Raw genomic sequence first — 23,490 nt, 5'->3', positions numbered from 1 at the left:
GCACATTAATTTTTCAAGTATATTTAAAATAATATGTGTATTGTATAATAACTGTTTATTTATAATATAGATGTAATATAAAAAATTTCATATGTTTCCTTCGATACAATCATCAACCATTTAATCCGATTTGTTTACAAATCACAGACACAAAATATTCAAAAAAAAGGTGCTTCATTACTATTATTCACACATGTGTATACACATTTTTCTTAAAAATGTTTATACTCACTTTGCTCGAAAAGTATTCCTAAAAATTGTATAAAACAAAAATGTCCGCGATCGAAACCCGTAGTAGGAAGACTATATAGGAATTGAACAAAGAAAGAAAATATAGTTGTTGCTTATAAGCTTTGTACAATTTAAATGTGCCTTATAACAGGGTTATTAGTATCTTCTACCATGCTACAATAAAGCAAAAATGTTTATAAACAAATTTAGTTATTTATGATCTTTACATATACATTTTGTTTTAATTTCTTTTCCCTTAATAAGTAGTGATGTAAAGAAAATTGAATACACAGCAAAGTGTATTTGATATATGGTGACATTTTATTGATACATCTATCGCTATATGATCCTAGTATTTCTTACAGTTTACATAAAATCGTCTATATGGTATTATAAAGTGGTTTTCTTTGCAAAATATCAGATCGATAGAAATATATTAAAATTGTAAACATATAAATTTAACAATTTACATAAAACATATCAAAAATATATATATACTTGTATAATGGAAAAAATTGGATCCTTAACGCGCACTCATATACATATGTACATAAAATTGAATCCTCTAAGCTTCGAAAGATTGATTTTATCAAATTTGGCGCTGCCAAAATATAGAATTAATACAATTTCCTATCAGCATAATATTGAATTCTCGAGAAATAATACAATAAATAATCCTTTGATCATACACATACAATTAAATACATAATTAGATGCCAGCACGAATTGTATATGCTAAACGTATAGTTAGAGTAACAAAAAATCATATTGAAAATAATTCAGCTAAATATGTAATTATTATACAACAAGGAGTTTGTCGAGACGAAAAATCACCAAACGGATCCCGATGACAAACACCAAGTACGAAAAGAACTGTGTTAAATCAAGACAATATATATTATCAATTAATTGAATAAGACAGTATTTGGATCCTCATTGTCCATTTGCTTGACGTGACGCAAAACATCTTTTTTCGTTATAACACCCAGCAGACGTCTGAAAAGATTTAATGTAATTAAAATTTATGTTTAAAGAAAATACTTAGAGGTTCAATCGAAGTTCAATAGCTAGCACATGTTCGAATGGTTCAATTTTATTGACTAAAAAAAATTGTAATAATTACCCGTTGTGTGTCACTAGAGTTTGTCGTAAGCCCAACTTTCTGAACATATCCACCACAGTTTCCATAGGTGTCTGATCTGTCACCGTTATGGGTGCCATGTCAAGTATCTTTTTCAACTTGAGCGGTGGTGGTCCCAAATTTTGTGTTGCTGCTGATGCTGAAGTGAATAATACTATTGATGCGCCAGTTATACCCTCGATCAAACGTTTGGCATTTTCTAAAGGAATACAGAAATCTCTTATTATTTTATGTGTTGAAAAGTTTAAAGTTATTAATTTACCTATAGCTAAATTTAGATCCCTGCGCAGAACGAATCCCACTAAATACTGACTTTCCTTTGACACTACAACGGGATATCCATTGTGCTCCGTTTCTTTTAATAACGTCTCGACATCATCCACAGTCATGGAATCTTGTGTGATTACATTAAGCGTTTCATTTCTCCTAAAAATGAAAATTAATTTTAATAAATTGATCGTTCTAAAAAATGTTGTCAACTTGCTTTGGCTGCATAACGTCGGCTGCCAGTGTTGTATGTGCAAACTCTTCTTTACTATCTAGGAACGGATAACCGTTAAGAGCTATATGCGCATCATAGATACCCTGAAAAAATTACAACAAGAAAATGGAAGGAGAAAATGAGCACATTTGGAACTTTCGTTTTGAGATAAAAAAAACTCACCTGTCTACCGAGTGCGTCGCCAACCCATTTTGAAGCCATAGCTGCTGCCATCAACGGAACTATATAGCCAACGCCGCCAGTCAATTCGAACATGATTACTACTAAAGAAACGGTCATGCGTGTAACACCACCCAAAGTAGCTGCAGCGCCTACCATTGCATACAAACCGGGTGTAATCAGATTTTTGCCATTAACACATTCACCCGTAAAGAGCCATATATTCGGATAGCTGTACGCAAAACGTTCCACACCTAAATGAAAGTCAACAAAAGATTAACACAACAAACTGGCAATAAGTTATCATAAGCATACCAATTCCAACTATACGACCCATAATTGAACCCATTAAAAGAGATGGTATAAATAATCCCGCTGGAACTTTCATTCCAAATGTGAAAACAGCTAAAGCAAGCTTGAATACAAATGCTAGTAGCAGTAAAATAATGGCATGATATACACCAGGACCCGGCTCCGTTACTTCTATCGAAGACGTGGCTCCATTTGTGATGTTCATACGCTTGTAGTCGCTGAAATTAGTCAATTAGATATTTTTATTGAGACGATTTAACTCTATATATAATAAAATTTTCGGATACTAACCATAGGGGGTTCGTGCTGTCGGCCGGAGAGCATTGGCTAAAAAGCAAGTAAATAAGCTCGTTCATGTTCATTCGGGTGAATGGATTAGGAAAGCATAAGATACCAGTAACGAGTGTTACCACCAGCACTTCAGCAACAGGATATTGGCCTAGCTTGCTAAATTTACGATAACGGCACCACCATAAATTTGCTTTGATGAAAATGGTACCGATCACGCCCTACAATGTTATTCGCACATAAAAAATTACAATGAAATTTTTTTCAATTTTATTCAAGTACTTACGCCCATTATTCCTAAGAAGACGAATGGTATAAGCTCGAAAAATATCCAAGGCTTATTGTATTCGACGAAGAATAAAACCGAATGCTCATTACCAAAGGGTGTCAGCGAACGCAAAACAAATGCAGCAATCAATGCACAAAAGAAAGATCGCCACAGTGTTTTTAACGGAAAGTAGTAGGAGACCTCCTCCAGCGAGAATAAAACACCACCAATTGGTGCACCGAAAGCCACAGAAACACCAGCTGCTGCAGCTGCAGATAAAATCTCTCTTTTCTTTGCTTCGTTGCGTCCATATTTGGGGAACATATGAGAAAATATATTGCCAATACAGCTGGCAATATGAACCATGGGACCTTCTTTGCCCAACGTTAAACCCGCTGATACAGAAAGCATCAGTCCAACAGATTTAATTAATAATGTCCATTTTCCCAAATAACCGCGAATAATAAATCCCGAAAGAATCGTCTTGATTTCAGGAATACCAGATCCACAAGCATATGGAGCGAACATGCGTACTAAAGATGCACTTAGTGCTGCAAACATCAAAGCCCACAAAATGAACCAGAAGTAGGAGACAATATAGGCACCGGTCCCATTGCGATCCATACCCATTATCTCAGGCCAGGTTTTCCACTTTAAATAAGCAAAACAAACACTTAAACATTATGCACACGTTATTTCGTAATAGCATCACAAATTTACCGTTGAACAATTTCCTTCTTCGAAAACGGACTGCTTGGTGGGCCAACAGCATTGCTCGCGATTGAACCAAAAAGCCTGTGGGCAAATACCATGCTTCAAATCGGACATCCAACTAGCGCCAATGTCGATCATGCCAGCTACAAAACCAGCAGCAATACCAACAAAGAGGACACAGAGCCAACCAGACCACGCGTCATGAGCACCCTGTGGAAATATTTCCTTTTATTACATATTCATATATATATATATATATATATATATAAGCAAACCTTCAGCAAATCCCATAATGAATCCTGCCGCTTTTTCACTATATAGCGATGGCGCATGCGATCACGGGCAATATCACGCTGCCAATCGATCGTGTGAAAATCATCGTACTGTCCAATACCTGGTATGTCATCGTGTGCATCTAGATATTAAATAATTTGATGTTCATAAATACATACGTGCGTCTGATATAAGAATTTACATAGGTGTATGTACATATGTTTGTGCATATTTCTGTAGCTTACCCGATACACCGTAGAACGCCATTCCACCTTTACCCATGAAAAGAACAAATTTTTAATAAACGTGAATATTCAATCGCCAAAATTGTAAATATATACATATATATCTACATTTATAGAGGTATAATCAAATAGAAATGTGAAAGCAAGAAAATAAATTTCAATGGGAGTATAGGTAAGACGCTGCTCTCTTTGTTCAAGTGTAAAATATTTTAAACACTCCGTTAAACACGGGACAAAAAACATAAAAAGATATTATCACATTTTAAACAATCTATGCCTAACATGCATTCATACATACAGTATGTGCGTTTTAAGTAATGGGAATGCCTGTTATCAGCCATGTGAGATACCTTTGCAAGTGATCATACACTTCTAATGTAAAGAATATGTAATGCAATTGCAAACGTATTAAGTCATTAATATTATACTTCCGAATATCAACTTTCCATAGCATATGTTCTCGAGCAAAGCATTTTGAAGATGATCATTATTGTAGATACAATGTCAGAATTCAATACGCATTGATATCAGTTTAACAAGCTAACATTTTGGACAAAAAGTCGAAAGCTTGCTGGATCTGATGAACATTAATTCAACTAATGTTCTGTGTAGTTATCTCTTGATTATCCAATTAAAATAACCTGCACTTCTACCAAGTGCTAATAAGAGTGTAAATTGAATGCGTCAAAAGTACACGAGTCCACAACAGAAGCAGACGTTGATAACAAATAGTCTGTATGCTGATATTTTGATAATTGACACAGAGCATCAACAATTCCCACCTAACACTTGCGGGCACGATTAAAGGCTTGTAAAGCATGTAGATAAAATATTAACGCATTTAAAAAATTAGCGATTGGAATTGTAACACGAATGAATGTTCTCGTTCACGCTTAGGTGCACACAAATATTTGTATTTATTCCAGTAGCAATAAATAAAATAATAATTTATAACAATCTTGGAAGAACGTTGAATCATACACACATATGATATATATATATATATACAGTTATATTCACAAAAATAGCAGCGCACATTTATGAAAAGAGATAAGTGGTACGTATTCTAACATTACAATTAAAATTTTATTCAACTTGTTTTCGGATACTACCCTTTAGACGAATAACAACATGTATAAATTACATTAAATTTCTTTACATCCATTTAACAATGCTAAAAGATTTCAAGGTAGGTGAAAAATTTCATTAAAATAGCAGAGAAACTGCAGAAAACTTGGAATTCAATTAATGTGGGATAGAAAGAAATTAATTTTTTTGTCTTAAGGGGTTTGAACTTATTTTGTAAAAAAAATCGGTTTTTATATCCTGGTATATTAAGTTTGCCAAAAAGTTTCTTAAACTCAGACATAAACCTCGGATACCTTATAAAAAATGATCAGCACGATGAGCTGAGTCGATTTAGCCATGTCTATCGCGAAATAGTATCTCGTTTTCTGAGATTTCGATGTAAAATTTTGCACACGTGCTTTTCTACCCATGAAATTGTTAATTTGTCGGAATCGATATCGGACCACTAAAGCATATAGATGCCATACAAACTGAACGATCGGAATCAAGCTTTACAGACAATAAAATAGAATCACTAATAGTACTAATTTTCCACTCCATAAAAAATATTGCAAAAACAAAGAAAAAATACAAATTTCAAAAATTCTGATGAAAAGAATAGATCATATCTTACAGGATATGAGAGTACGACTTTTTCAAAAATTTTAACGTATGTTCTGTTTTTTTTTTTCAAAAAATAGGTCCAAATCACCCTAAGAGAAACAGCCCCAAACTACCACCTTTCGGGGCAATCTGCCAAAGATATTTTTCTCTACAAAGTCGTCTTCTTATGGTTCTTGAAAAAATGTGTCCACTTAATTGTTGTTGAATAAATTATATTATTGTTTCAACATAAAAGCTTTGATTCTAATTTGTTGTCAGATTTTTCATGTCCAAACAAACCTACCGTTTCAAATGAAAATTCGTTCATTCAACTCTAAGATATGGCAGCTTTAGAAAAATTAGATCTCATGCTCCTTGAGAAAACTTAAAGGACATGTAACCTAACCTTAATTTTTTTTTTCCAATTATTATACTATATTCTATACCGTTGTTAATCTGAAATCACAATTTCACATTAAATTAGTGTTGCAAACTCCCGGAGTTATTAATATGAATATAACTGTACGTAACAAATCTAAACATCACCTTTGCAACTCGAATACTCACTATCATTTGCATCGCCGAAGGCGCTATGTGTTGGAACATGGTGATGATTTCGCATGTAATGATCAGCCTCCATATCTGAGTCAGCCGAAGTGTGACGTTTGTAATTAAAACTGGACGAATGTCCCGCATCTCCTGGACTTGAATGGGGTGTGATGTCAATCATTTCGTCGTCGTCGTCGTCGGGAACTGTGAGAGAAGTTTTAGCTGCAGAGCCGTTACCCTCTTTTGTTAGAGATGATGTAGCCAATGGATGATCCTGAGTATCAGTAATATCTCCTATGGCTCCCGTATGACCATTCGACTAAAAATATTAAAATTTTATAAATTAGTATATATTTAAATGTAACAATACATAATCATATTGTGGAATATTTGTATATTTAATCCTCTTTACTTATTGACCTCAACTAAAAATGTTAGTTTTTATTTTTCTTTATTTTTAGTACATTGTGATAATTTTAACAACTTTAAATTCTCAAAATGAAATATACTTATTTGCCACGTTGGGAATTTCTTATAAATACTTCCGGTAAATCAAAATATGATTATGTTTGTCTGCAGCTGTTTGGACGAATTAATATAATCTTTATTGTATAGTAAACAAACTCATTTAGTTAAAATTTAACTCCGTTTCGAATCAAAGCTATCGGAATTTGAGATACTCCCTCTTAAATATATACTCATGTACTAATATCATTTACAGTAGGCGTATAACTCACATACCTTTTTTAATACCGACTGATAGGCTGTAATGTAACTATTCCCTTCAGCTGCAATCTCCCTGCTGCCTTTTAGAGGAAATTTTTCCATTACGATTTAGTTTATACTTTCAGTGCAATTCCACTAGAAAAAATTTGAACATTTCTAGTTACATATGTATTTTCACCATTGAAAAACATATAATATATATAAATAAAGCACACATCGGTTATGAAATGCATAATTGTAAACATTTATCTCATTTTACACTAAGAACCTTTATAAAATTTTTTAATTACAACTGGATTAAAGTTTCTCAAACAAAGAAATTTGTATTATAAATACCACACAAAATGTCCACTACGTTCACATTAGTTTAACATTACTGCACACTTCAATACATTTCACACCAATATCGCGAACATCCTTAACAAAACATTATTAGTAAATAAATTTAAAATACATACTCATCTCAACAAATTGAATTATTGCGCAAACTTGAGCAGGAATCACCAAATATATTTCGAGAAAATGAAAAATTTTATTTGCACTCACACACGATCAAAACGAATGAAAAAAGTTAATGACGTCCTAAAACTTACGATACTCAGAGTTGCTTTAGTCACGAAAAAAATTCGTTTGAATTAAAAACTTAAGTTTTTATTGTTACAATTGTCCAATTGGCGCCCGCGCAAATTGTCTTGTATCAGGATTTGATGCAAAAATGAAAATGATTTGGCTTTTATTCAATTTTACAGCAAAAGATTGATTGCAATATAACTATAGTTAGCATGTTAAATTACTACGTTATTGCTTTTTTGTGTACAGATGCAACCCTAAACATAAAACATACCTGAGTTAGTTTAGAAGACAGCTGATGTTTAAGGCTAGAACACACTATTATTTATTTCGAATCTGCTCGGAAGTCCGTATGTAATTATGTCGTTTTCCAATAGTTAGATGTAAGAAAATAACTATGTTCCTTCAGATTTTATCTACAAAATGGCGAAATGTGATGTGGATCAATGAAAGCAAAAGTATTTATTTTTGGAGGAACAGAATTCAGAAAGTATGTCCGCCCACCACCAAACACATAACATAATTCCCGGTACACTACCTAATTTTTGAACATGGTGGTCTGAGCATTATGGTATGGGCTTGCTCTTCGTACTAGGGTGTTGGTCCTACATATTTGATACATAGCATCCTGAAAAGAATAAGCTATGTATGTAAACCTGTTGAAAGATGTTATATTTTCATTTGCCATCTGGAAAATGTTTAACTATTTCCATGAACACAGCACACACACAGTACATACATATGTATGTACATAGGTACACTTGCACTCACATCATTAAGCCACATGAAAGTTATGGTGAACAAATTCATAACAGTTGAATTTTATTGATAATTCGAAAAAAGTTTCACAAAATTAAATGAATTCAGTTAAAATAATTGTTTTCAACAAAAAAATGTCAGATAAAGAATTCGATGTTTTGTTTAAAAAACTTTCTTTATTTAGTCTTGTATTTTGTTGGGGACCTTTTTTGCAAAATCACTTCCCTGAAGCGTTTGCTCATTATACGAACCAGTGAGTTACATTGGTCCGGCATATTTTTGCTCCATTCGAACTTTAAAATTTGGCACTGTCTAGCCTAAGACAACTCGCCGCAACTGCTCTTTTAATAATCCTCCATAGAATCTCTATTTGGTTTAAGGCCACTCGAGACACTTGATGTAGTTCATTGCAAGCAAGTTCTTAACAACCCTGGTAAAACATCGACGTAATTTATATTTAAAAGTTCTCTTAAAATGTCTCTGTAAATACTGCCAGTCATCTTACTTCAACATATACAGTGGGTCCTAGCCCGAATTAAGTGAATGCCATGTTTCACAGCTTTTTTGTATATCATGGGTTTAATGCTTGTAATGGTGGTCGCCTGACTTTCGGTTTGCCATTACTCCGAAAGACATTCAACTTGGATTCATCACTCCAAATTACTACATCTCCGAATTTTGAGTTCCTTTGCTGATGATCCCTGGCAATTGCTAGCCTTGGTTTGATATTCTTCTTTGATACGTTCGGTTTGCGTCATGCAATTCACCTATTTAGGGAGTTTTCTTGTAATCTAGGGCGAACTATCTATGTTGATACACGTAACCTTGCTTATGCTCCAATTGCGCAATAATTTCACGGGACGTCAAAAAAGGATACGTCTGGCTCATTCTACTATTTGTTTACCTTCATTAAATGTTGTATTTCTCGGTTTTTTTGCGGGCAAATTTTCAATGACTTTATGTTTCCTAAAATATTGCAAAGTTTTTTAACCCTTCCCCTGGAAAAAGTCAAATATTCCGTTATTTTCGCAATAATTTTGTACTTTTGGTAACATGTCTATATGATAATAACGACTTTTGTTACACTGGCTTAACACATTTTTATGTTAGCTCACGCGACTAGACTAACTGCCAAACAATTTCAATTTTTTCACCAACCCCATTAGTTATTTCTATAAACATAAAGCTTATCACAAATTTCGGCATAGATAACTGAACTTTTTCCATACCATATTACATATGTACATATATAAATTAATGACTTTATATACTGAAAGGTGATTTTGTCATGCAGTGGCTTAATTAGGGGGTTGAATGGGTTTACGGGTTTAAAAAACTCGATTTTTTTATTGTCTTTTTAAATTCTACAACACCTCTAGAACATTGTCCTAAATTTTTTAATTGATACGAGTAATAGTTTCGGAGATACAGCCTTGAAAACTTTTGAGCTCGAAGCTAGCTAGGCTAAGTGCGCCATCTTTAAACGCGTTTTTCTCGAATATGCTTTTGAAGTCGGTTGGCAAGATTTCTCGAGAACTACTCAACCGATCTTTATGAAATTTTACACAGGTCTTTGAGATACAATTATTAAAGACTTTGACGAAGGATTTTTGTTTTCGATTACAACTATTTGAAAAAAAAGCTAAGCGAAGCTAGCTAGTCTAAGTGCGCCATCTTTAAACGCGTTTTTCTCGAATATGCTTTTGAAGTCGGTTGGCAAGATTTCTCGAGAACTACTCAACCGATCTTTATGAAATTTTACACAGGTCTTTGAGATACAATTCTTAAAGGAAGAGGGATTTTTGTTTTAGATTACAACTATTTGAAAAAAAATGTCGGAATATTCACTGAAATTTTCATTTCTTTTTAAATGTCTGGCAAAAATCTAATTTCCAGTTTTTTTCCTTTTGTTCAAGTTCTAAGTTAAGGTTAACTAAAACACGATTTTTTTCACTTTAGATGATTCTGTAGTAGGAAACCCATGTGTACATACATATGTATGTATGTCAGAGAATGTACCGTTCCCACGACAGTCGCGTCTAAGTAACAGGAACGGACCCGGACTATTATTCTGTCAAGGACTGCCAACTTGGCGCCATTCCTAGAAATTACTTCAGGAATATACATATTCTACTGCTATAGCAACAACAACAACAGAGTATGTATGTATGTACAAATGTATTATTTTTTGATATGTTTCTATCTACATACTTATATTTGAAAGGGGGAATTAGATTTTATGGTAAAAACCAAACCTCAGAACTTTATGCATAACATTTCCACAAACGTTTAGGACTTATTAGAGTTTTTCATTTTAACGTTATCAACTACAACTGCCGATTTATGAAAATAAGTCTGTAGCATGCATGTTTGGATATTTGCTTCTAATAAAAATAATATTAAAAAGTTAATATCTATTTGTTGTGTCTAAATGTGTTTAATTAACCGTTTAATGCATTTATTTTGCTTAATGTTACCAAAACTCCTCCCTACGGATGCTAATAAAATATATATGTACATATGTATATGTACATATGTACATACATATGAACGCCTGTTTTTACGTATCCGTTTGCAATAAAAACACAGCACCTAAGTATGTGTAGATAGAATAAATATACATATGTATATACAAATATAGCACTAACGTTTGCAGAACTGTATTGGCAGAGTCTATAACAAACAGGTCGTAAAAATCTTAGATAACAGGAAACAAAACAACGCATCTGCGTATCTGTGTTTCTGATTTGTTTGATCTGGAATTGACACTCGCTCTAGTTGCGTATACGGGACTCCTGCTGCGCTGAACATACTGTGTTCAGGTATAAAAACCAAAGCGAATCCTCATAGTTCGTCAGTTGTTATCTGCAATCCTTCGGAGTTTTATCCATCGCTCAGTGCAATACCGTTAAATAAAACACTTAAACATGGTTAAGCTAATTTGTCTTGTTTTCACTTTGATTTTCTGTGCAGTATTATTTTCATCTCAAGCGCTGCCCACTCCGGACGAGGAGCGTTACATGGAAAAAGATGTAAGTTTTACCAAATTTCAGAATTTGTATGTTTATGTATTTATATATACCAATTCCAGTACAACCGCGAATTGTTGAATTGGCTCAACTCCATACAATATCCACAGCCTTATGCAGCCCCTTGCAAATATTATCCGATCAATAGTTTGACTGGACCTGTACCAAAAAGAAACTCGGAGTTAATCAATTCATTGCTTAGCCTGCCAAAAAGCATGAACGAGGCTGGAAAATAAACTATGTAATAAAATATATGTATGTGCCACTGAACTAATCTTCTCTGTATGTAATTTAAAAATATATAGCTAGATACATCCGTTTCGAAGGCAACAGGCAATGGAAGAGATTAAGTATTCCCTATACAAATACATTTTTTTAGTAATAAATTGTAAAACAATTGAAATATACTCTACTGTATCACGAATTATATAAAGATGTAACACGTAAAGTGCTTTAATAATAATGTTGTTAATAATATCGTTATAAATCATCAAATAAAAGTAATTGAAATATAAAAGAATTTCAAGAAAAATGGTTTTTTTGGGTTATACTTTTTCAAAATACATCTACGTTCAGTTAATAAAGTATGTCCATCATAATATAATGAAGTGAAGAAAACGTACATATACAAGGTGCGTTCCAAAGTAAACAGGACTTTTTGAATTTAGATTGGAAGTGAAGTTATTGCATTTTAAGTGTCAGTATGTTTGTGTTATCGGTGCGAAAATGAGCTTCAAACAAAGAGCCAACATTAAATTTTGTTTTAAAATAGGTAAAACTTTTACCGGAACGTTTCAATTGATGAAACGAGTTTATGGCGATCATTGCCTATCCCGTAGCAGAGTGCACGAGTGGTTTCAACGTTTTCAAAGTAGCCATGAGGTCATAAACGACGATCAACATGTGGGCCAATCAAAATCCGTGATCACCGGAAATTCCATCGAAACTGTGCGTGAATTCATCAATAATCTGGCGAATCCATCATTGAAATTCATGGAAATGAAATTGTACATCTCCAAAACATCGATATATCGCATTTTGACCGAACATTTGGGCTTACAAAAGGTGTGTGCACGGTTTGTTCCGCATAAATTGACTGACAACCAAAAATTGCTCAGAATCCAACATTCGATTCGAATCACATTTTAACCATTAACCAAATACGGGGATTTAACTGATATGGAACCGTGCAACTTCTTCCTTTTCGGAAAAATGCATTTGCCCATGAAAGGAAAGCGTTATATAGACGTCGGGGCCATTCAAAAGGCTTGCACCGGCATATTGGCGGCCATACCGACAAACGAGCTGAAACACTCGTTCGACATACTTTTGGACCGTGCAAAAAGCTGTATTGAAGAAGAAGGATAAATTGATTTTGTCGAAAAAACCATTTGTTCTGTTTATTTTTTAAGTCCAATTTACTTTGGAACACACCTTGTATGCTTGGTTAAAGAAATTGATGAAAGTCTTGAGTCTATTGGGTAAAGTTTTTATTCTACGAAACTTCTTATCTCCCTGTTCGTTGCAATCTTTTCTATCAAATTACATAATATTAAATAGTTCTGTCAATATTGGTGAAAAGGTAGAGATCACCGCATTAGCGAGGTCACATCCTGCCATCACACTATAAGATGCCTAAAAGTATGTGATATAAATTGAATTTATTTTAAACATATTTCATATACCCTATCTGGTTTGTATTGAACCGACATAAATAATTAATTTTTATACTTGCGTGCTATTTAATAGATTTTTAATTCTGATCTGTATCGTTGCAGACCTTAGTCTTTCGGAAACTTTTATATACTGTGACACATTAGCTGTTCTCGGAATGTATTTGTGTAATCATTCAAATATGGCAGCTACATTTTAATTGTAAGAGAACTGGGAATAACAAATCGATATATATCGTAAATAATCATTTTGTTTAAATAAACAACTGCAGATCTAAAATATAAGTTTAGTTGCTAACTATCTCTGTGCGGCAGTATTATAAACAATTTAATTAAAACATATTTATTTTGAATAAAAAAAATAATCTGGAAGTAAATATATTTGAGTGTATATTTATATCAAATTTGTACGTTCAGGCTGTCATCACTTTCATAGTACGCTGGCATTAAATTTGTTTACATTAAATGTTTTGTCTATTTCAGAGATGCAGTAATTTTTCTACTCAGTCGCTGGCAATAAAGAGTGCAAAAATAATTTCAGAATTTGTTGTAATGGCGGGGTTTGTCGCAGTTCACACTGGTAGGAGGATTGGCAATTTTAATTGAACATGAATATATTGTTTTTCAATGATTTGATCTTTAGGAGCTGGTAATTGTATTGATGAAACAAAATACCAGCGTGTTATTAAGGAAGCTTGTGTTCGAGCAACAGATATACTAAAGAATGGAGGTTCGGCCATGGACGCTTGCGAGGCAGCAATAGTTCGCCTTGAGAATTGTGGCAATACGAATGCCGGATTTGGGTCTAACCTTTGTTGGGATGGTCGAGTGCAATGTGATGCATCTATAATGAATGGTTCAAATTTACACTTTGGAGCTTGTACTAACGTCAGCACTGTACGAAATCCTATACGATTGGCTCGATTATTATGTGATGGTCAATCAACTATGCTATCAATGGAACGAATACCACCAATGGTTATGGCGGGAAGCGGTGCAGAAAGATATGCAGAAGAGCTGGGTTGTACTATGATCGACCCAAATGCAATGATTTCTTCCAAAGCAAAACTTTCATATAACCATTATAAATCTAAAATATCGGCAATAACATCTGCTGCTGAAGCACCTACTTCATCAGTTGTTCCGACTCAAGTCAGTGCACTTGATACTGTGGGAGCAGTGTGTGTAGATAGTGCCGGTAATACCGCTGCTGGTTGTAGCTCTGGTGGCTTATTACTTAAAGTACCGGGCCGAGTTGGACAGGCAGCTACTTATGGCGCAGGGTGTTGGGCAACTAACACAACAGACACCTCCGTGGCCACTTGTACAACGGGAAATGGTGAATATTTAATGAAAACTTTATTAGCAAAAGAAATATGTGTAGATTTGTTGACAAGCGATTGTGCCGTAACGAGTTTACATAAAAGCTTGAAAAGTAAATTTCTGGAATCGCCATTCCTTCCCGTTGACCAAGAATTGTATGCCGGAGCCCTTTCGCTTATTTACTATCCCCATGGCAATACCGGGGAAGTATTATGGAGTCACACAACAAAATCATTTTGTGTTGGCTACATGTCCACGCAACAAAAAGCACCAAAGGTCAGTACATTGAATAATGCGCTTTTATGAAAAAACTAATTTTTTTTATCTTACAGTTCATATATTCCCCACTGCCAACGTATAGTATAGCGGGAAGATCATGTGTAGTCAATGGGCATAATTTCCATTTGCGCGTATAATCGCCGCCTCAGCTGCCATAGCTTGCATTAATGATGACAGCATTTATTGTGAGTGCTGGCGTAGCATATATTCAACATTCTTTATTTATTTTCGAATATTTTCGTGTACAAAACAAAATGTTTATATACATATACTAAGAAAGCACAATTGTGATCAAGAATTTCCATTCGAAAGTCATTTTTATTCAAAGATTGTGTGTTTATTATGTTTGTAAAGTATATATTAATTTAAAAAAGGCGATTTACAAAAAGTAAATACTTATAAAAAATATAGTAAGTATATAGGACGATTTATATATGATATATATATAATATTATAGTCAGCTTAACAAGTATTTTTGTATTCAATTGTGAGGAAATGCTTTTATTTTAGCCAAAGCATGAGTGACCGAAGCATCGATCGCCCGTATAGTTTTAAATTTATCCTTTATGTATGTATATAATACTCATAATTTCTATAGTAGATAAAGGCAAATGTGGTATTTCGAAAACTTGCAACATGTGTAAGCATTTATTGCTGTATTAGATGTAATAATGATTTCTATAAACTAGAAAATGTGTGCATTTATAGTTACGGAATCGATTTTTTATTAAGTAAGCGCTATACTAGAGTAAAATATATTAATGTTGTGTAACTCTTTCGTTGTGTATATTTGGAAGAAAATTCATAAAATATTTACTTTATTTCCAGCAGTGACTATTCGAGCTCCATTATGTATACATATATGTATATAAGTGGTAAATAAAATTGTGCGCATTGTAGGACCATTATATATAACTATGCGAATATAATCACAATCAGAGTAATAAGAAAAATCGTATAAATATTTTGAAATGGAAAGCATGGTTTTTTGGAAGTACTATTTATTTGGGTCAATCACATGAATGTAGAGGTGCATTTAACGAAAATCTAGCATGATAAAAATGAAGAGCCTCCTTTAAATTCGAATAAATTAGAATTATTTTACCAAAATGGCAGTGGTATGTTAAGAGGAAATGTACTGACTTATGTTTATAGGATTTTCCAAACGAGTTGTGGAAATTGCTCTGCTATTGCATAGTTGCTAAACTCGATGCAACTTTCAAATTTACTAAAGGCTTTAAATATTTTCGAAAACATTGGCCTATCTAATTTGCTTTTCATGTATTTTAAATTTATATACGCAATACGTTTTTGGGTATGATAAGAGCGAACTACATATTCCAGATGTCTATTATCTAAACACATCCATACTCGTACCAAATACTGTTACTTTTATCGTCAGTACGTTTTCGTAGTGATTTATCTTCCTGTGTTGCATTTGTGGTTGTCATTGGTGTTGAATTATTACTTGTTATAGGTGAATCACGTGATGTGCCCGGTGGCATGTTGCACTCCGGATTAGCATTACCGATCGTTGTATTGATGCGGTTGTACATAAGGAATGTAGTCGGATTATCGTTATTTGGAACGGATGACAAATTTGAAGGCGTCTGAGGTTCGGCAATGCCTACTCCAGTACCACCAATACCCATATCTGCCGACATATATGCGTCACCTACGGTGCCGGCACCTGTCAAAGTTGTAGATGTAGAACAGGCGCTTGAGTTTAAAACGCAATGCGAGTTCGACATTTCACCACTGCCACCAACTTCACTACAAGTACTGTTTGTTTCGGGTATTTTTTGGTGCTCATCGATTAAATAAACTGTGCGCCGGGAACCGGCTGTGCCCAGTGTTAAACTGCTACCTGTCACATCTGGCGCTTCAAGACTGTTGAAGAGATAGAAAACACATATTATTAGTATATTTTTTGTTAATTATTAAATTATAAGTACAAGTATAAATTTTCCCAACAAAAAAAAGCTCTATTGTCTGGTTATGTGTACGTAAATTATATGAATACATGAATGCAATATTAACAAAAAGTGCATGTTAATTTGATTTGATTAAAAAAATACATAAATCACTTTAGACAGTAAAAGGGTCGAACCAATATATGCACTACATTACTAAAATATACATTTTTGAGATTCACATGTTTGCCAAATAAAAATAATGTTTTGCCATCAACTAACGTCACACACCATGAAACATGTCAAATATCTTGCACACTAATTGTCTGAACAAATTGTTCTAAATAGTGGGTGTGGGCGAACGTCGCCGGTACTGAAAGACAGCAACAGCTGTGCAAATGTAAAATTGTTAGTGTTGCAAGAGCAAGGTTACAAATAAATTGAAAAAAAAAATATACATATATGCATATAAAAATTATACGAAAACAAAACAAATACTATTGCTTGGCGGACAATGGTCAGAAATGATACGTCAGTGATATAAAAATATCGAGAGCGTCTTTGCTTTAGATAGTGTGGAACATGTTTAATTTTTTTTTTTTTTTACTGGGGGCTAAAATATTTGTTTGGCAGGCGGGCAAGCGAATTTAAGTTCACTTATTTTCTTTTTAATTGCCCACAAAAGCGTAAGCAAGTCATTAATGCACAACAATAATTGCAATAGCGATATGCGTTAACCCAGTTCTTCGTATTATGATCGAATATTTACCGAAAAATCGCCTCAATACTTTTAATTTCGGTCTAAGCCCACAACCCATCCAAGTAAACCAAGTTCGTGCCCAGTTTCCATTAACATATAAACATACATTTGAAAGTAAAGAAATGTGTTGGAATAATTGGAAGGAAATATACAAAAAAAATTTGCAAAAATAACATACATATGTAAACAAAAGTATATAATCGGTTCCGAAAATTGATAAGTTTGTTTACTTACCCGTGGACGCTATTTCTTCGAGAACTATTCAAATCCGTTCGCTTTTGTGATTGCAAACTGCTTCGTATTCCGCCGCGGGAAAGTGTGCTATCAATTAGGTCTCTATATTTTAATAATAAATCAGACACATAATGGGTGATTTTTTAAGAGCTTGATAACTTTTTTAAAAAAAAAACGCATAAAATTTGCAAAATCTCATCGGTTCTTTATTTGAAACGTTAGATTGGTTCATGACATTTACTTTTTGAAGATAATTTCATTTAAATGTTGACCGCGGCTGCGTCTTAGGTGGTCCATTCGGAAAGTCCAATTTTGGGCAACTTTTTCGAGCATTTCGGCCGGAATAACCCGAATTTCTTCGGAAATGTTGTCTTCCAAAGCTGGAATAGTTGCTGGCTTATTTCTGTAGACTTTAGACTTGACGTAGCCCCACAAAAAATAGTCTAAAGGCGTTAAATCGCATGATCTTGGTGGCCAACTTACGGGTCCATTTCTTGAGATGAATTGTTCTCCGAAGTTTTCCCTCAAAATGGCCATAGAATCGCGAGCTGTGTGGCATGTAGCGCCATCTTGTTGAAACCACATGAGTCAACATTTAAATGAAATTATCTTCAAAAAGTAAATGTCATGAACCAATCTAACGTTTCAAATAAAGAACCGATGAGATTTTGCAAATTTTATGCGTTTTTTTTTAAAAAAAAGTTATCAAGCTCTTAAAAAATCACCCGATATAAATACGACAAAGTTTTTTTTACAGAAACATATATTTTACGTGTGGTAGTAGATATGTATAAAATTCACTTACCGTTGCAAACTTTGCCGTATAGCCAAGTTGCGTTGAAGCAAGTGAGAATCAGATTCAATGGACATTGGTTCTTCTATGCTATTGTCAGAATCATTACCACCTGATTCAGAGCCAACCACGAATTGCGACTGATTAAGCCGTGAGTCATCCACCCATGAACGGCGATTCTAATTTAAATTGCGTTAAATTATTTGTTTGTTATTTTTTGCGGAAAAGGGTACTACACTCACTCGACTTGTTGGCACCTTATTTATAAAGTCAGATCCGGCTTTCTTTACACGTCGCACAATACTGCTTGCGAAAGGTTTCCTGAAAAAATATTATTTTAGTTTTAATTTAGTAAAATTACATGTCATTATATATTTACACACTTTTTTGGCAAAACAGTTTCTGGCTTTTTGTAATGTTCCATTATTTTCTCCTCCAATTTTTCTTTTTGACGGCTCAAATTATGCAGACGCTCTGTATAACTTTTCTCTTCCTCTCGGAAATGCTGTTTATCCTCCAGCGAATGTGAAAGCAGCTCGTGATATTGCGTCAGCAATTGCGAAACATTGTCCATTAAAGTTTTTCGGTCTATGTCCAGATGTGCATTTGTTTGAAGTAATACCTATATAAACGGAAATTTTAATATGCAATGAACAACTAAGATAAAATAATTCACTCACTTCACATTGTTGGGCATAGTAAGCAGCATCACTTTCCATGGTTTTTATGTGGTCGTTTTTGGCATCTAGCTCTCGTAACAGCTCGGCAATTTGTTTCTTTAACTTATTATTTTCTGGGCGTATCATTTTATATTGTTCCTAAAAATTAAAAAAAAAATAATAATAATTTTCGTTATAGTACGTATTTTATGGGATGTAAAAGTAATGGCAAATATTGTAAGATAATATTAGCTAGGCAACGTACCTGAATATTCTTATACTCGTTTTTGAAACGGAACAAATTTCGAAAATCATCTGTCAGCTTGGAATGTTCTGTTCGCAATATTGTTAAATCGTTTTCATAGCTCTTCAATTTAGCATTATCCTTCGTTAAATCTGCTATACGATTTTCTAAATTCGAGATATGTTCTCGTAATTCGCGTGCTTCGTTTCGGGAATCGCGCTGCAGCAGCTTGAGTTGCTCTTTGTCAGCGGCAAGTGATTCATATTCTGTTGAAAGCTGATCATGCAAAGTTCGCAATGCCATTAAATCATGTTGTACGTTTTTATTTTCTTGTTTAATGGACTCGCTTTGCTTCAACAGTTGATCCTTATCAGAGGCAAGCTGTGAATTAGCTACTTGTAATGCGACTAACTGTGTGTTCAGCGTGGATATTTGTGAACTCAATGTCACCACGTCTACATCGAGGCGCGCCTTTTCTGCCTCCAGTTGAACATTTACTGATTGAAGGCTTGTGTTGAGTGCGCTTAGCTCAGTGTTGGCTTCCTTAAGTCGCAAAATTTCGATGCGATCACGCCCGGTTGGTGCAGTTAAGGTAACCTTGTGTTCGAAGCTTAGCTCCTGTGGCTCATTATTGGACAGCTCAATATTTTTTTCCACAGTGTAGATTTCCTTGCGATGACACAGCACACATATATCAGATTTTGTGTTTTCGTTTTGGTGTTGCTCTTTCGATACATTCAACATAATTTCACGAACTGTCTTAAAAGTTTCGGGATTGCGTACTAACTTTTCAACTACAGTTTCTACATTCAATTCGCCATTATCGTCGGTATGGCCACTATCTGTTAAACCTAATTTCTCTAAGTTTTGACGCACTTTATTTGTTGCTAATGTACCAGATACTAAATCATTGCGAAGTGTCAGTATTGTATCTGAATCAATTTCACGCTGAGTCATTAATTCTTGATTTTGTTTTTCCAGTTCTATGGCTCTTAGCTGAGTTTGCTCAACTTTAGTTAGTTCCTTTGTAAGACGATCAATCTCTTTGGTTTGCGCTTCAAGCTTTGCTGTCGACTCGTCTAATTGAACTGATTTGCCTTCGGTATTCTCCTTCAATTTTGCCACCTCCTTCAAAAGACTGTTATTTTCTCGTTCACAAGCACATAGCTTCGCTTCCAAGTCATATACATTTTCTTTCAACTTACTCACTCCTTGTGAACGCTCCGTTAGCTGATGAATTTCTTTTGTGCGAGTGTCCAGCAAACGATCTAAATCATCAGCGCGACGTTGTATACTTTCGTTAAGTGTTTGTAAACGTTGTTTCTCTTTATTTAAAGTTTCTACATGCTGTTCCACGTCCAACAACTTATTACGTTCTAATTCGCGTTCTTGGCTTTGTCGTTCATATGACTTTTGTCGGTCGTCCATTGTATCTTGCAGTTTTTTATTCTCTTCTAACGCACTTTTAAATACCTCTTCTAAAGCAGTATTCTGTTGTGTTAAACGTTGGATGTTTTCTTGCATCTGCTCAACTTTCAAAGAAAGCTTCTTTTTATCCTTTTCAAGCTCAAGAATTTTGTTCGTAGACTCATGGAATGAGTTTTCTTTTAGTTGCTCCAACGCAGCAGCTAATTGTTTATTCTTCAATTCCAATTTTAAAATTCGTGTCTGAAAAGAAAAATAAAAATTGTATACGAAATATTTTAAAAATTATCAGTAATCAATAATCAGACATGTTTCTTGTTAGTACCTGCGCATCATTGGTTAGTTGCTCTGATAAACTATTATCCCCTGAATTACATTCGTCCTCGTTATCGGAATATGCGCTATCAAGCCTTTGAGTAGTGTTCAGTGTTTTTGCGGCCAACTGTAATTGGGTGTTTTCCTCCAACAATTCTTCTAACTTGGAACGATCAACGTTTCTCTCCAAAGCCATATCGTTTAGTTTCTGTTTATATTTTATAATTTCAGATTCCAAAGTCATGACGTGCTCTGAACGTTTCCGCGCTCTTTGCAGCTGATCTTCTAGCATCTCCCTAAAAAAAGGTATTTATGCTAATGTGCCGATATTTATTAAATTTTACGTATTTACTTAGTTTCTAAAAGCATTCGATTATCTTCGCGTAACTCCTCAACACGTGTCTTATAGAATTCTGCGTCTGTTAACTTTTCGCGGAATTTTTGAACTTCAATTTCCAAACGATCAGCGCGTTCAGCTCGCTCCCTTAAGACATCAACTTCATCGCGGTATGCATACGCCCGTTTTGCCTCTGCATACCATTCTTGACTCTAAAATTATATAAACAAAACAAAACTAGTTTAAAACAATTTATACAATACTTCTTCAAATCTTTACTCACCTCAGCTCTTAATTTTTCATATTGAGCACTTTTATGATCGAGCTCCTCTCGCAATTCAAGTTGATTTTCAGATTTCTCCTCTCTAAAAACAAATTTAAAATGTAAATGTTTTACTCCAGTAAATTGAGAGAATGTGTTACTTACAATTCCTGTCGCAATTTGCGAATTTTTGATTTCAAATCTGCAAGTTCTACTGCCATGTGGTTATTTTCGGAGTTGGAAGATGATAAACAGGGTGTGGTTAACGTACATGATAATGGTGATAATGGCATGTTCAATGAACCATCTGCACAGGCAGTCATATTTAAATCCGTATCCGCGCACATTGAAGCAATCCAGCGCAGATACATATTGTCACGTTCTTTTGTCAGCCGCAATATATGATTGTACATGTTTACAGGGGTTAGCAAATTTACAGATTCCTTTGTTAGAACGAGACTTTGGTCTTCTGTAACCTATACAAACAAAGACAATGCATTTTTTTTAGCAAATTATGTTCATCCATTACTACTATAATCTTACTTGTTTTATCAATCCAACAATTGCATGTTGCGTTTCAACGTCCAACATTTTAATGCGTCCAATGAAGGCTTCGCGATTAGGACACTGCACTGCAGCACCTAACAACAGTGTTAACAAAATTTTCATCTGCTCCAAGCCTTGTTTAGATTCAGGATGGTAGCCTAGGATATAGACGTCGGGAAGAACTAGAATGGTATGTTCTAATTCTTCTTCAAAAAGTGATTTCAAATTGCGTGCGATGCATTCGAAGTTTTTTGATCGCGCTATACATAATGATACCCCGATTAAATCACGTACATCAGTTGGGTGGTTCTGAGGTTCTGGGTCTATTTGCAACCACACACTATGGATAATATTGCCATCCAACAAGGAGGAATAACCAGTTAATACTTCTGGACGGGGCAAACATGATTCCAACTGAAAAGTGGTTACAAATATATTTCAAAATTATAAAGAAACATATAAAGTTTATAAATATGCATATGCATATAGTATGTACATATGTATTCCTCCAAACTGGGCAGGTCAGCTTTATTTGGAAAATCGACAGACAATTCAATGGTTATACAAATACAATATAAATACATTGAAAACCTAATTAGTAAGTACTAATGTAAAAATAATAAAATATATTTAAATACTATTTTTTTATAATTATTTATCATTCGTGTTAACTGACCCATGTTACTAAAGCTCCATTTATAAATTCGTCAATTTCCAAAGGAGTTGCTGTTCCGGCATTAGCCATTTTTAACTTTCACAGAGTCCACGGTGGCATTCAATTGCTTTTATAGCAACTTAAAAAAAAATTGCTAGCAGAATTGTTTTAATTTCACTAATTCACTTTTTTCTTGAACACAATGAAAACTGACACTCTTCACATAACCACGAATTCACTTTCACAAATCATAGAACATTATACAAATATAATAGAAATATTTTCATTTTTAAAAAAGACAATATCTATTTTACTTAATAAAATATAACTTCTACTTTTCTTAAGACAAGTTTTTATTCTGAAATATTTTGAAATGCACAACAGTGATGAAAAATTTACTATACATGTAATTCATGGATAAATACCACTTAAATACAAAGCCAGCCACAGAGTTGCTAAAACCAATGTAAAGAACAGGGTTGCCAAGGCTAAGTTTTAATACGAAATATGCAATGAAACTCGAATTACACAGAATCCAATTTTTGATTAATTTTGTCATTATTATTTCGTTAAAATAATGTTGCAATTTTTAAGACAACAAATATAGTTCTGCAAAATTTGAGCAAGTATGGAAC

General features: G+C 34.0%; 4 protein-coding genes across 6 annotated transcripts; 2 read left to right on the top strand and 2 right to left on the bottom strand.

The window, feature by feature from the left end:
• Window positions 1–529: 529 nt before the first annotated feature.
• LOC126763603 (H(+)/Cl(-) exchange transporter 5) lies at window positions 530–7,656 on the bottom strand. Of its 2 annotated transcripts, XM_050481256.1 has the most exons (14): window positions 7,538–7,656; window positions 7,095–7,214; window positions 6,372–6,672; window positions 4,134–4,160; window positions 3,891–4,030; window positions 3,622–3,825; window positions 2,920–3,552; window positions 2,637–2,854; window positions 2,349–2,563; window positions 2,037–2,287; window positions 1,857–1,957; window positions 1,635–1,798; window positions 1,355–1,571; window positions 530–1,227 (listed from the first exon to the last, which is right to left on the bottom strand). In XM_050481256.1, exons 2-14 carry the CDS (start codon window positions 7,179–7,181, stop codon window positions 1,137–1,139), a joined length of 2,649 nt encoding a protein of 882 aa, XP_050337213.1. In that variant the 5' UTR covers window positions 7,182–7,214; window positions 7,538–7,656; the 3' UTR covers window positions 530–1,136. The 2 variants fall into 2 exon arrangements, with proteins under 2 accessions (XP_050337213.1, XP_050337214.1); XM_050481257.1 differs by lacking the exon at window positions 4,134–4,160.
• Window positions 7,657–11,250: 3,594 nt separating this feature from the next.
• On the top strand, window positions 11,251–11,957 carry LOC126761142 (protein PDF). The gene is made up of 2 exons (XM_050477095.1): window positions 11,251–11,440; window positions 11,500–11,957. The coding sequence occupies exons 1-2, from the start codon at window positions 11,336–11,338 to the stop codon at window positions 11,671–11,673; spliced, it is 279 nt and encodes a 92-aa protein (XP_050333052.1). The 5' UTR covers window positions 11,251–11,335; the 3' UTR covers window positions 11,674–11,957.
• Window positions 11,958–13,365: 1,408 nt separating this feature from the next.
• Window positions 13,366–15,010, top strand: LOC126761090 (threonine aspartase 1). Of its 2 annotated transcripts, none has more exons than XM_050477017.1 (4): window positions 13,366–13,482; window positions 13,594–13,690; window positions 13,754–14,709; window positions 14,766–15,010. In XM_050477017.1, exons 2-4 carry the CDS (start codon window positions 13,663–13,665, stop codon window positions 14,847–14,849), a joined length of 1,068 nt encoding a protein of 355 aa, XP_050332974.1. In that variant the 5' UTR covers window positions 13,366–13,482; window positions 13,594–13,662; the 3' UTR covers window positions 14,850–15,010. The 2 variants fall into 2 exon arrangements, with proteins under 2 accessions (XP_050332974.1, XP_050332973.1); XM_050477016.1 differs by having other exon boundaries at window positions 13,366–13,517.
• LOC126761089 (girdin) lies at window positions 15,011–23,213 on the bottom strand. The gene is made up of 13 exons (XM_050477015.1): window positions 22,877–23,213; window positions 22,198–22,614; window positions 21,820–22,130; window positions 21,676–21,757; window positions 21,408–21,604; window positions 21,066–21,351; window positions 19,337–20,983; window positions 19,093–19,230; window positions 18,796–19,034; window positions 18,655–18,733; window positions 18,425–18,591; window positions 17,620–17,721; window positions 15,011–16,602 (listed from the first exon to the last, which is right to left on the bottom strand). Exons 1-13 carry the CDS (start codon window positions 22,943–22,945, stop codon window positions 16,068–16,070), a joined length of 4,269 nt encoding a protein of 1,422 aa, XP_050332972.1. The 5' UTR covers window positions 22,946–23,213; the 3' UTR covers window positions 15,011–16,067.
• Between the last annotated feature and the right edge of the window lie 277 nt (window positions 23,214–23,490).

This window comes from Bactrocera neohumeralis, chromosome 6, assembly GCF_024586455.1.
Source record: "Bactrocera neohumeralis isolate Rockhampton chromosome 6, APGP_CSIRO_Bneo_wtdbg2-racon-allhic-juicebox.fasta_v2, whole genome shotgun sequence".
NCBI classification, from domain to species: domain Eukaryota; kingdom Metazoa; phylum Arthropoda; class Insecta; order Diptera; family Tephritidae; genus Bactrocera; species Bactrocera neohumeralis.
Note: the sequence above shows the minus strand (reverse complement) of the source record. Positions and strands in the feature narration are given on the sequence as shown.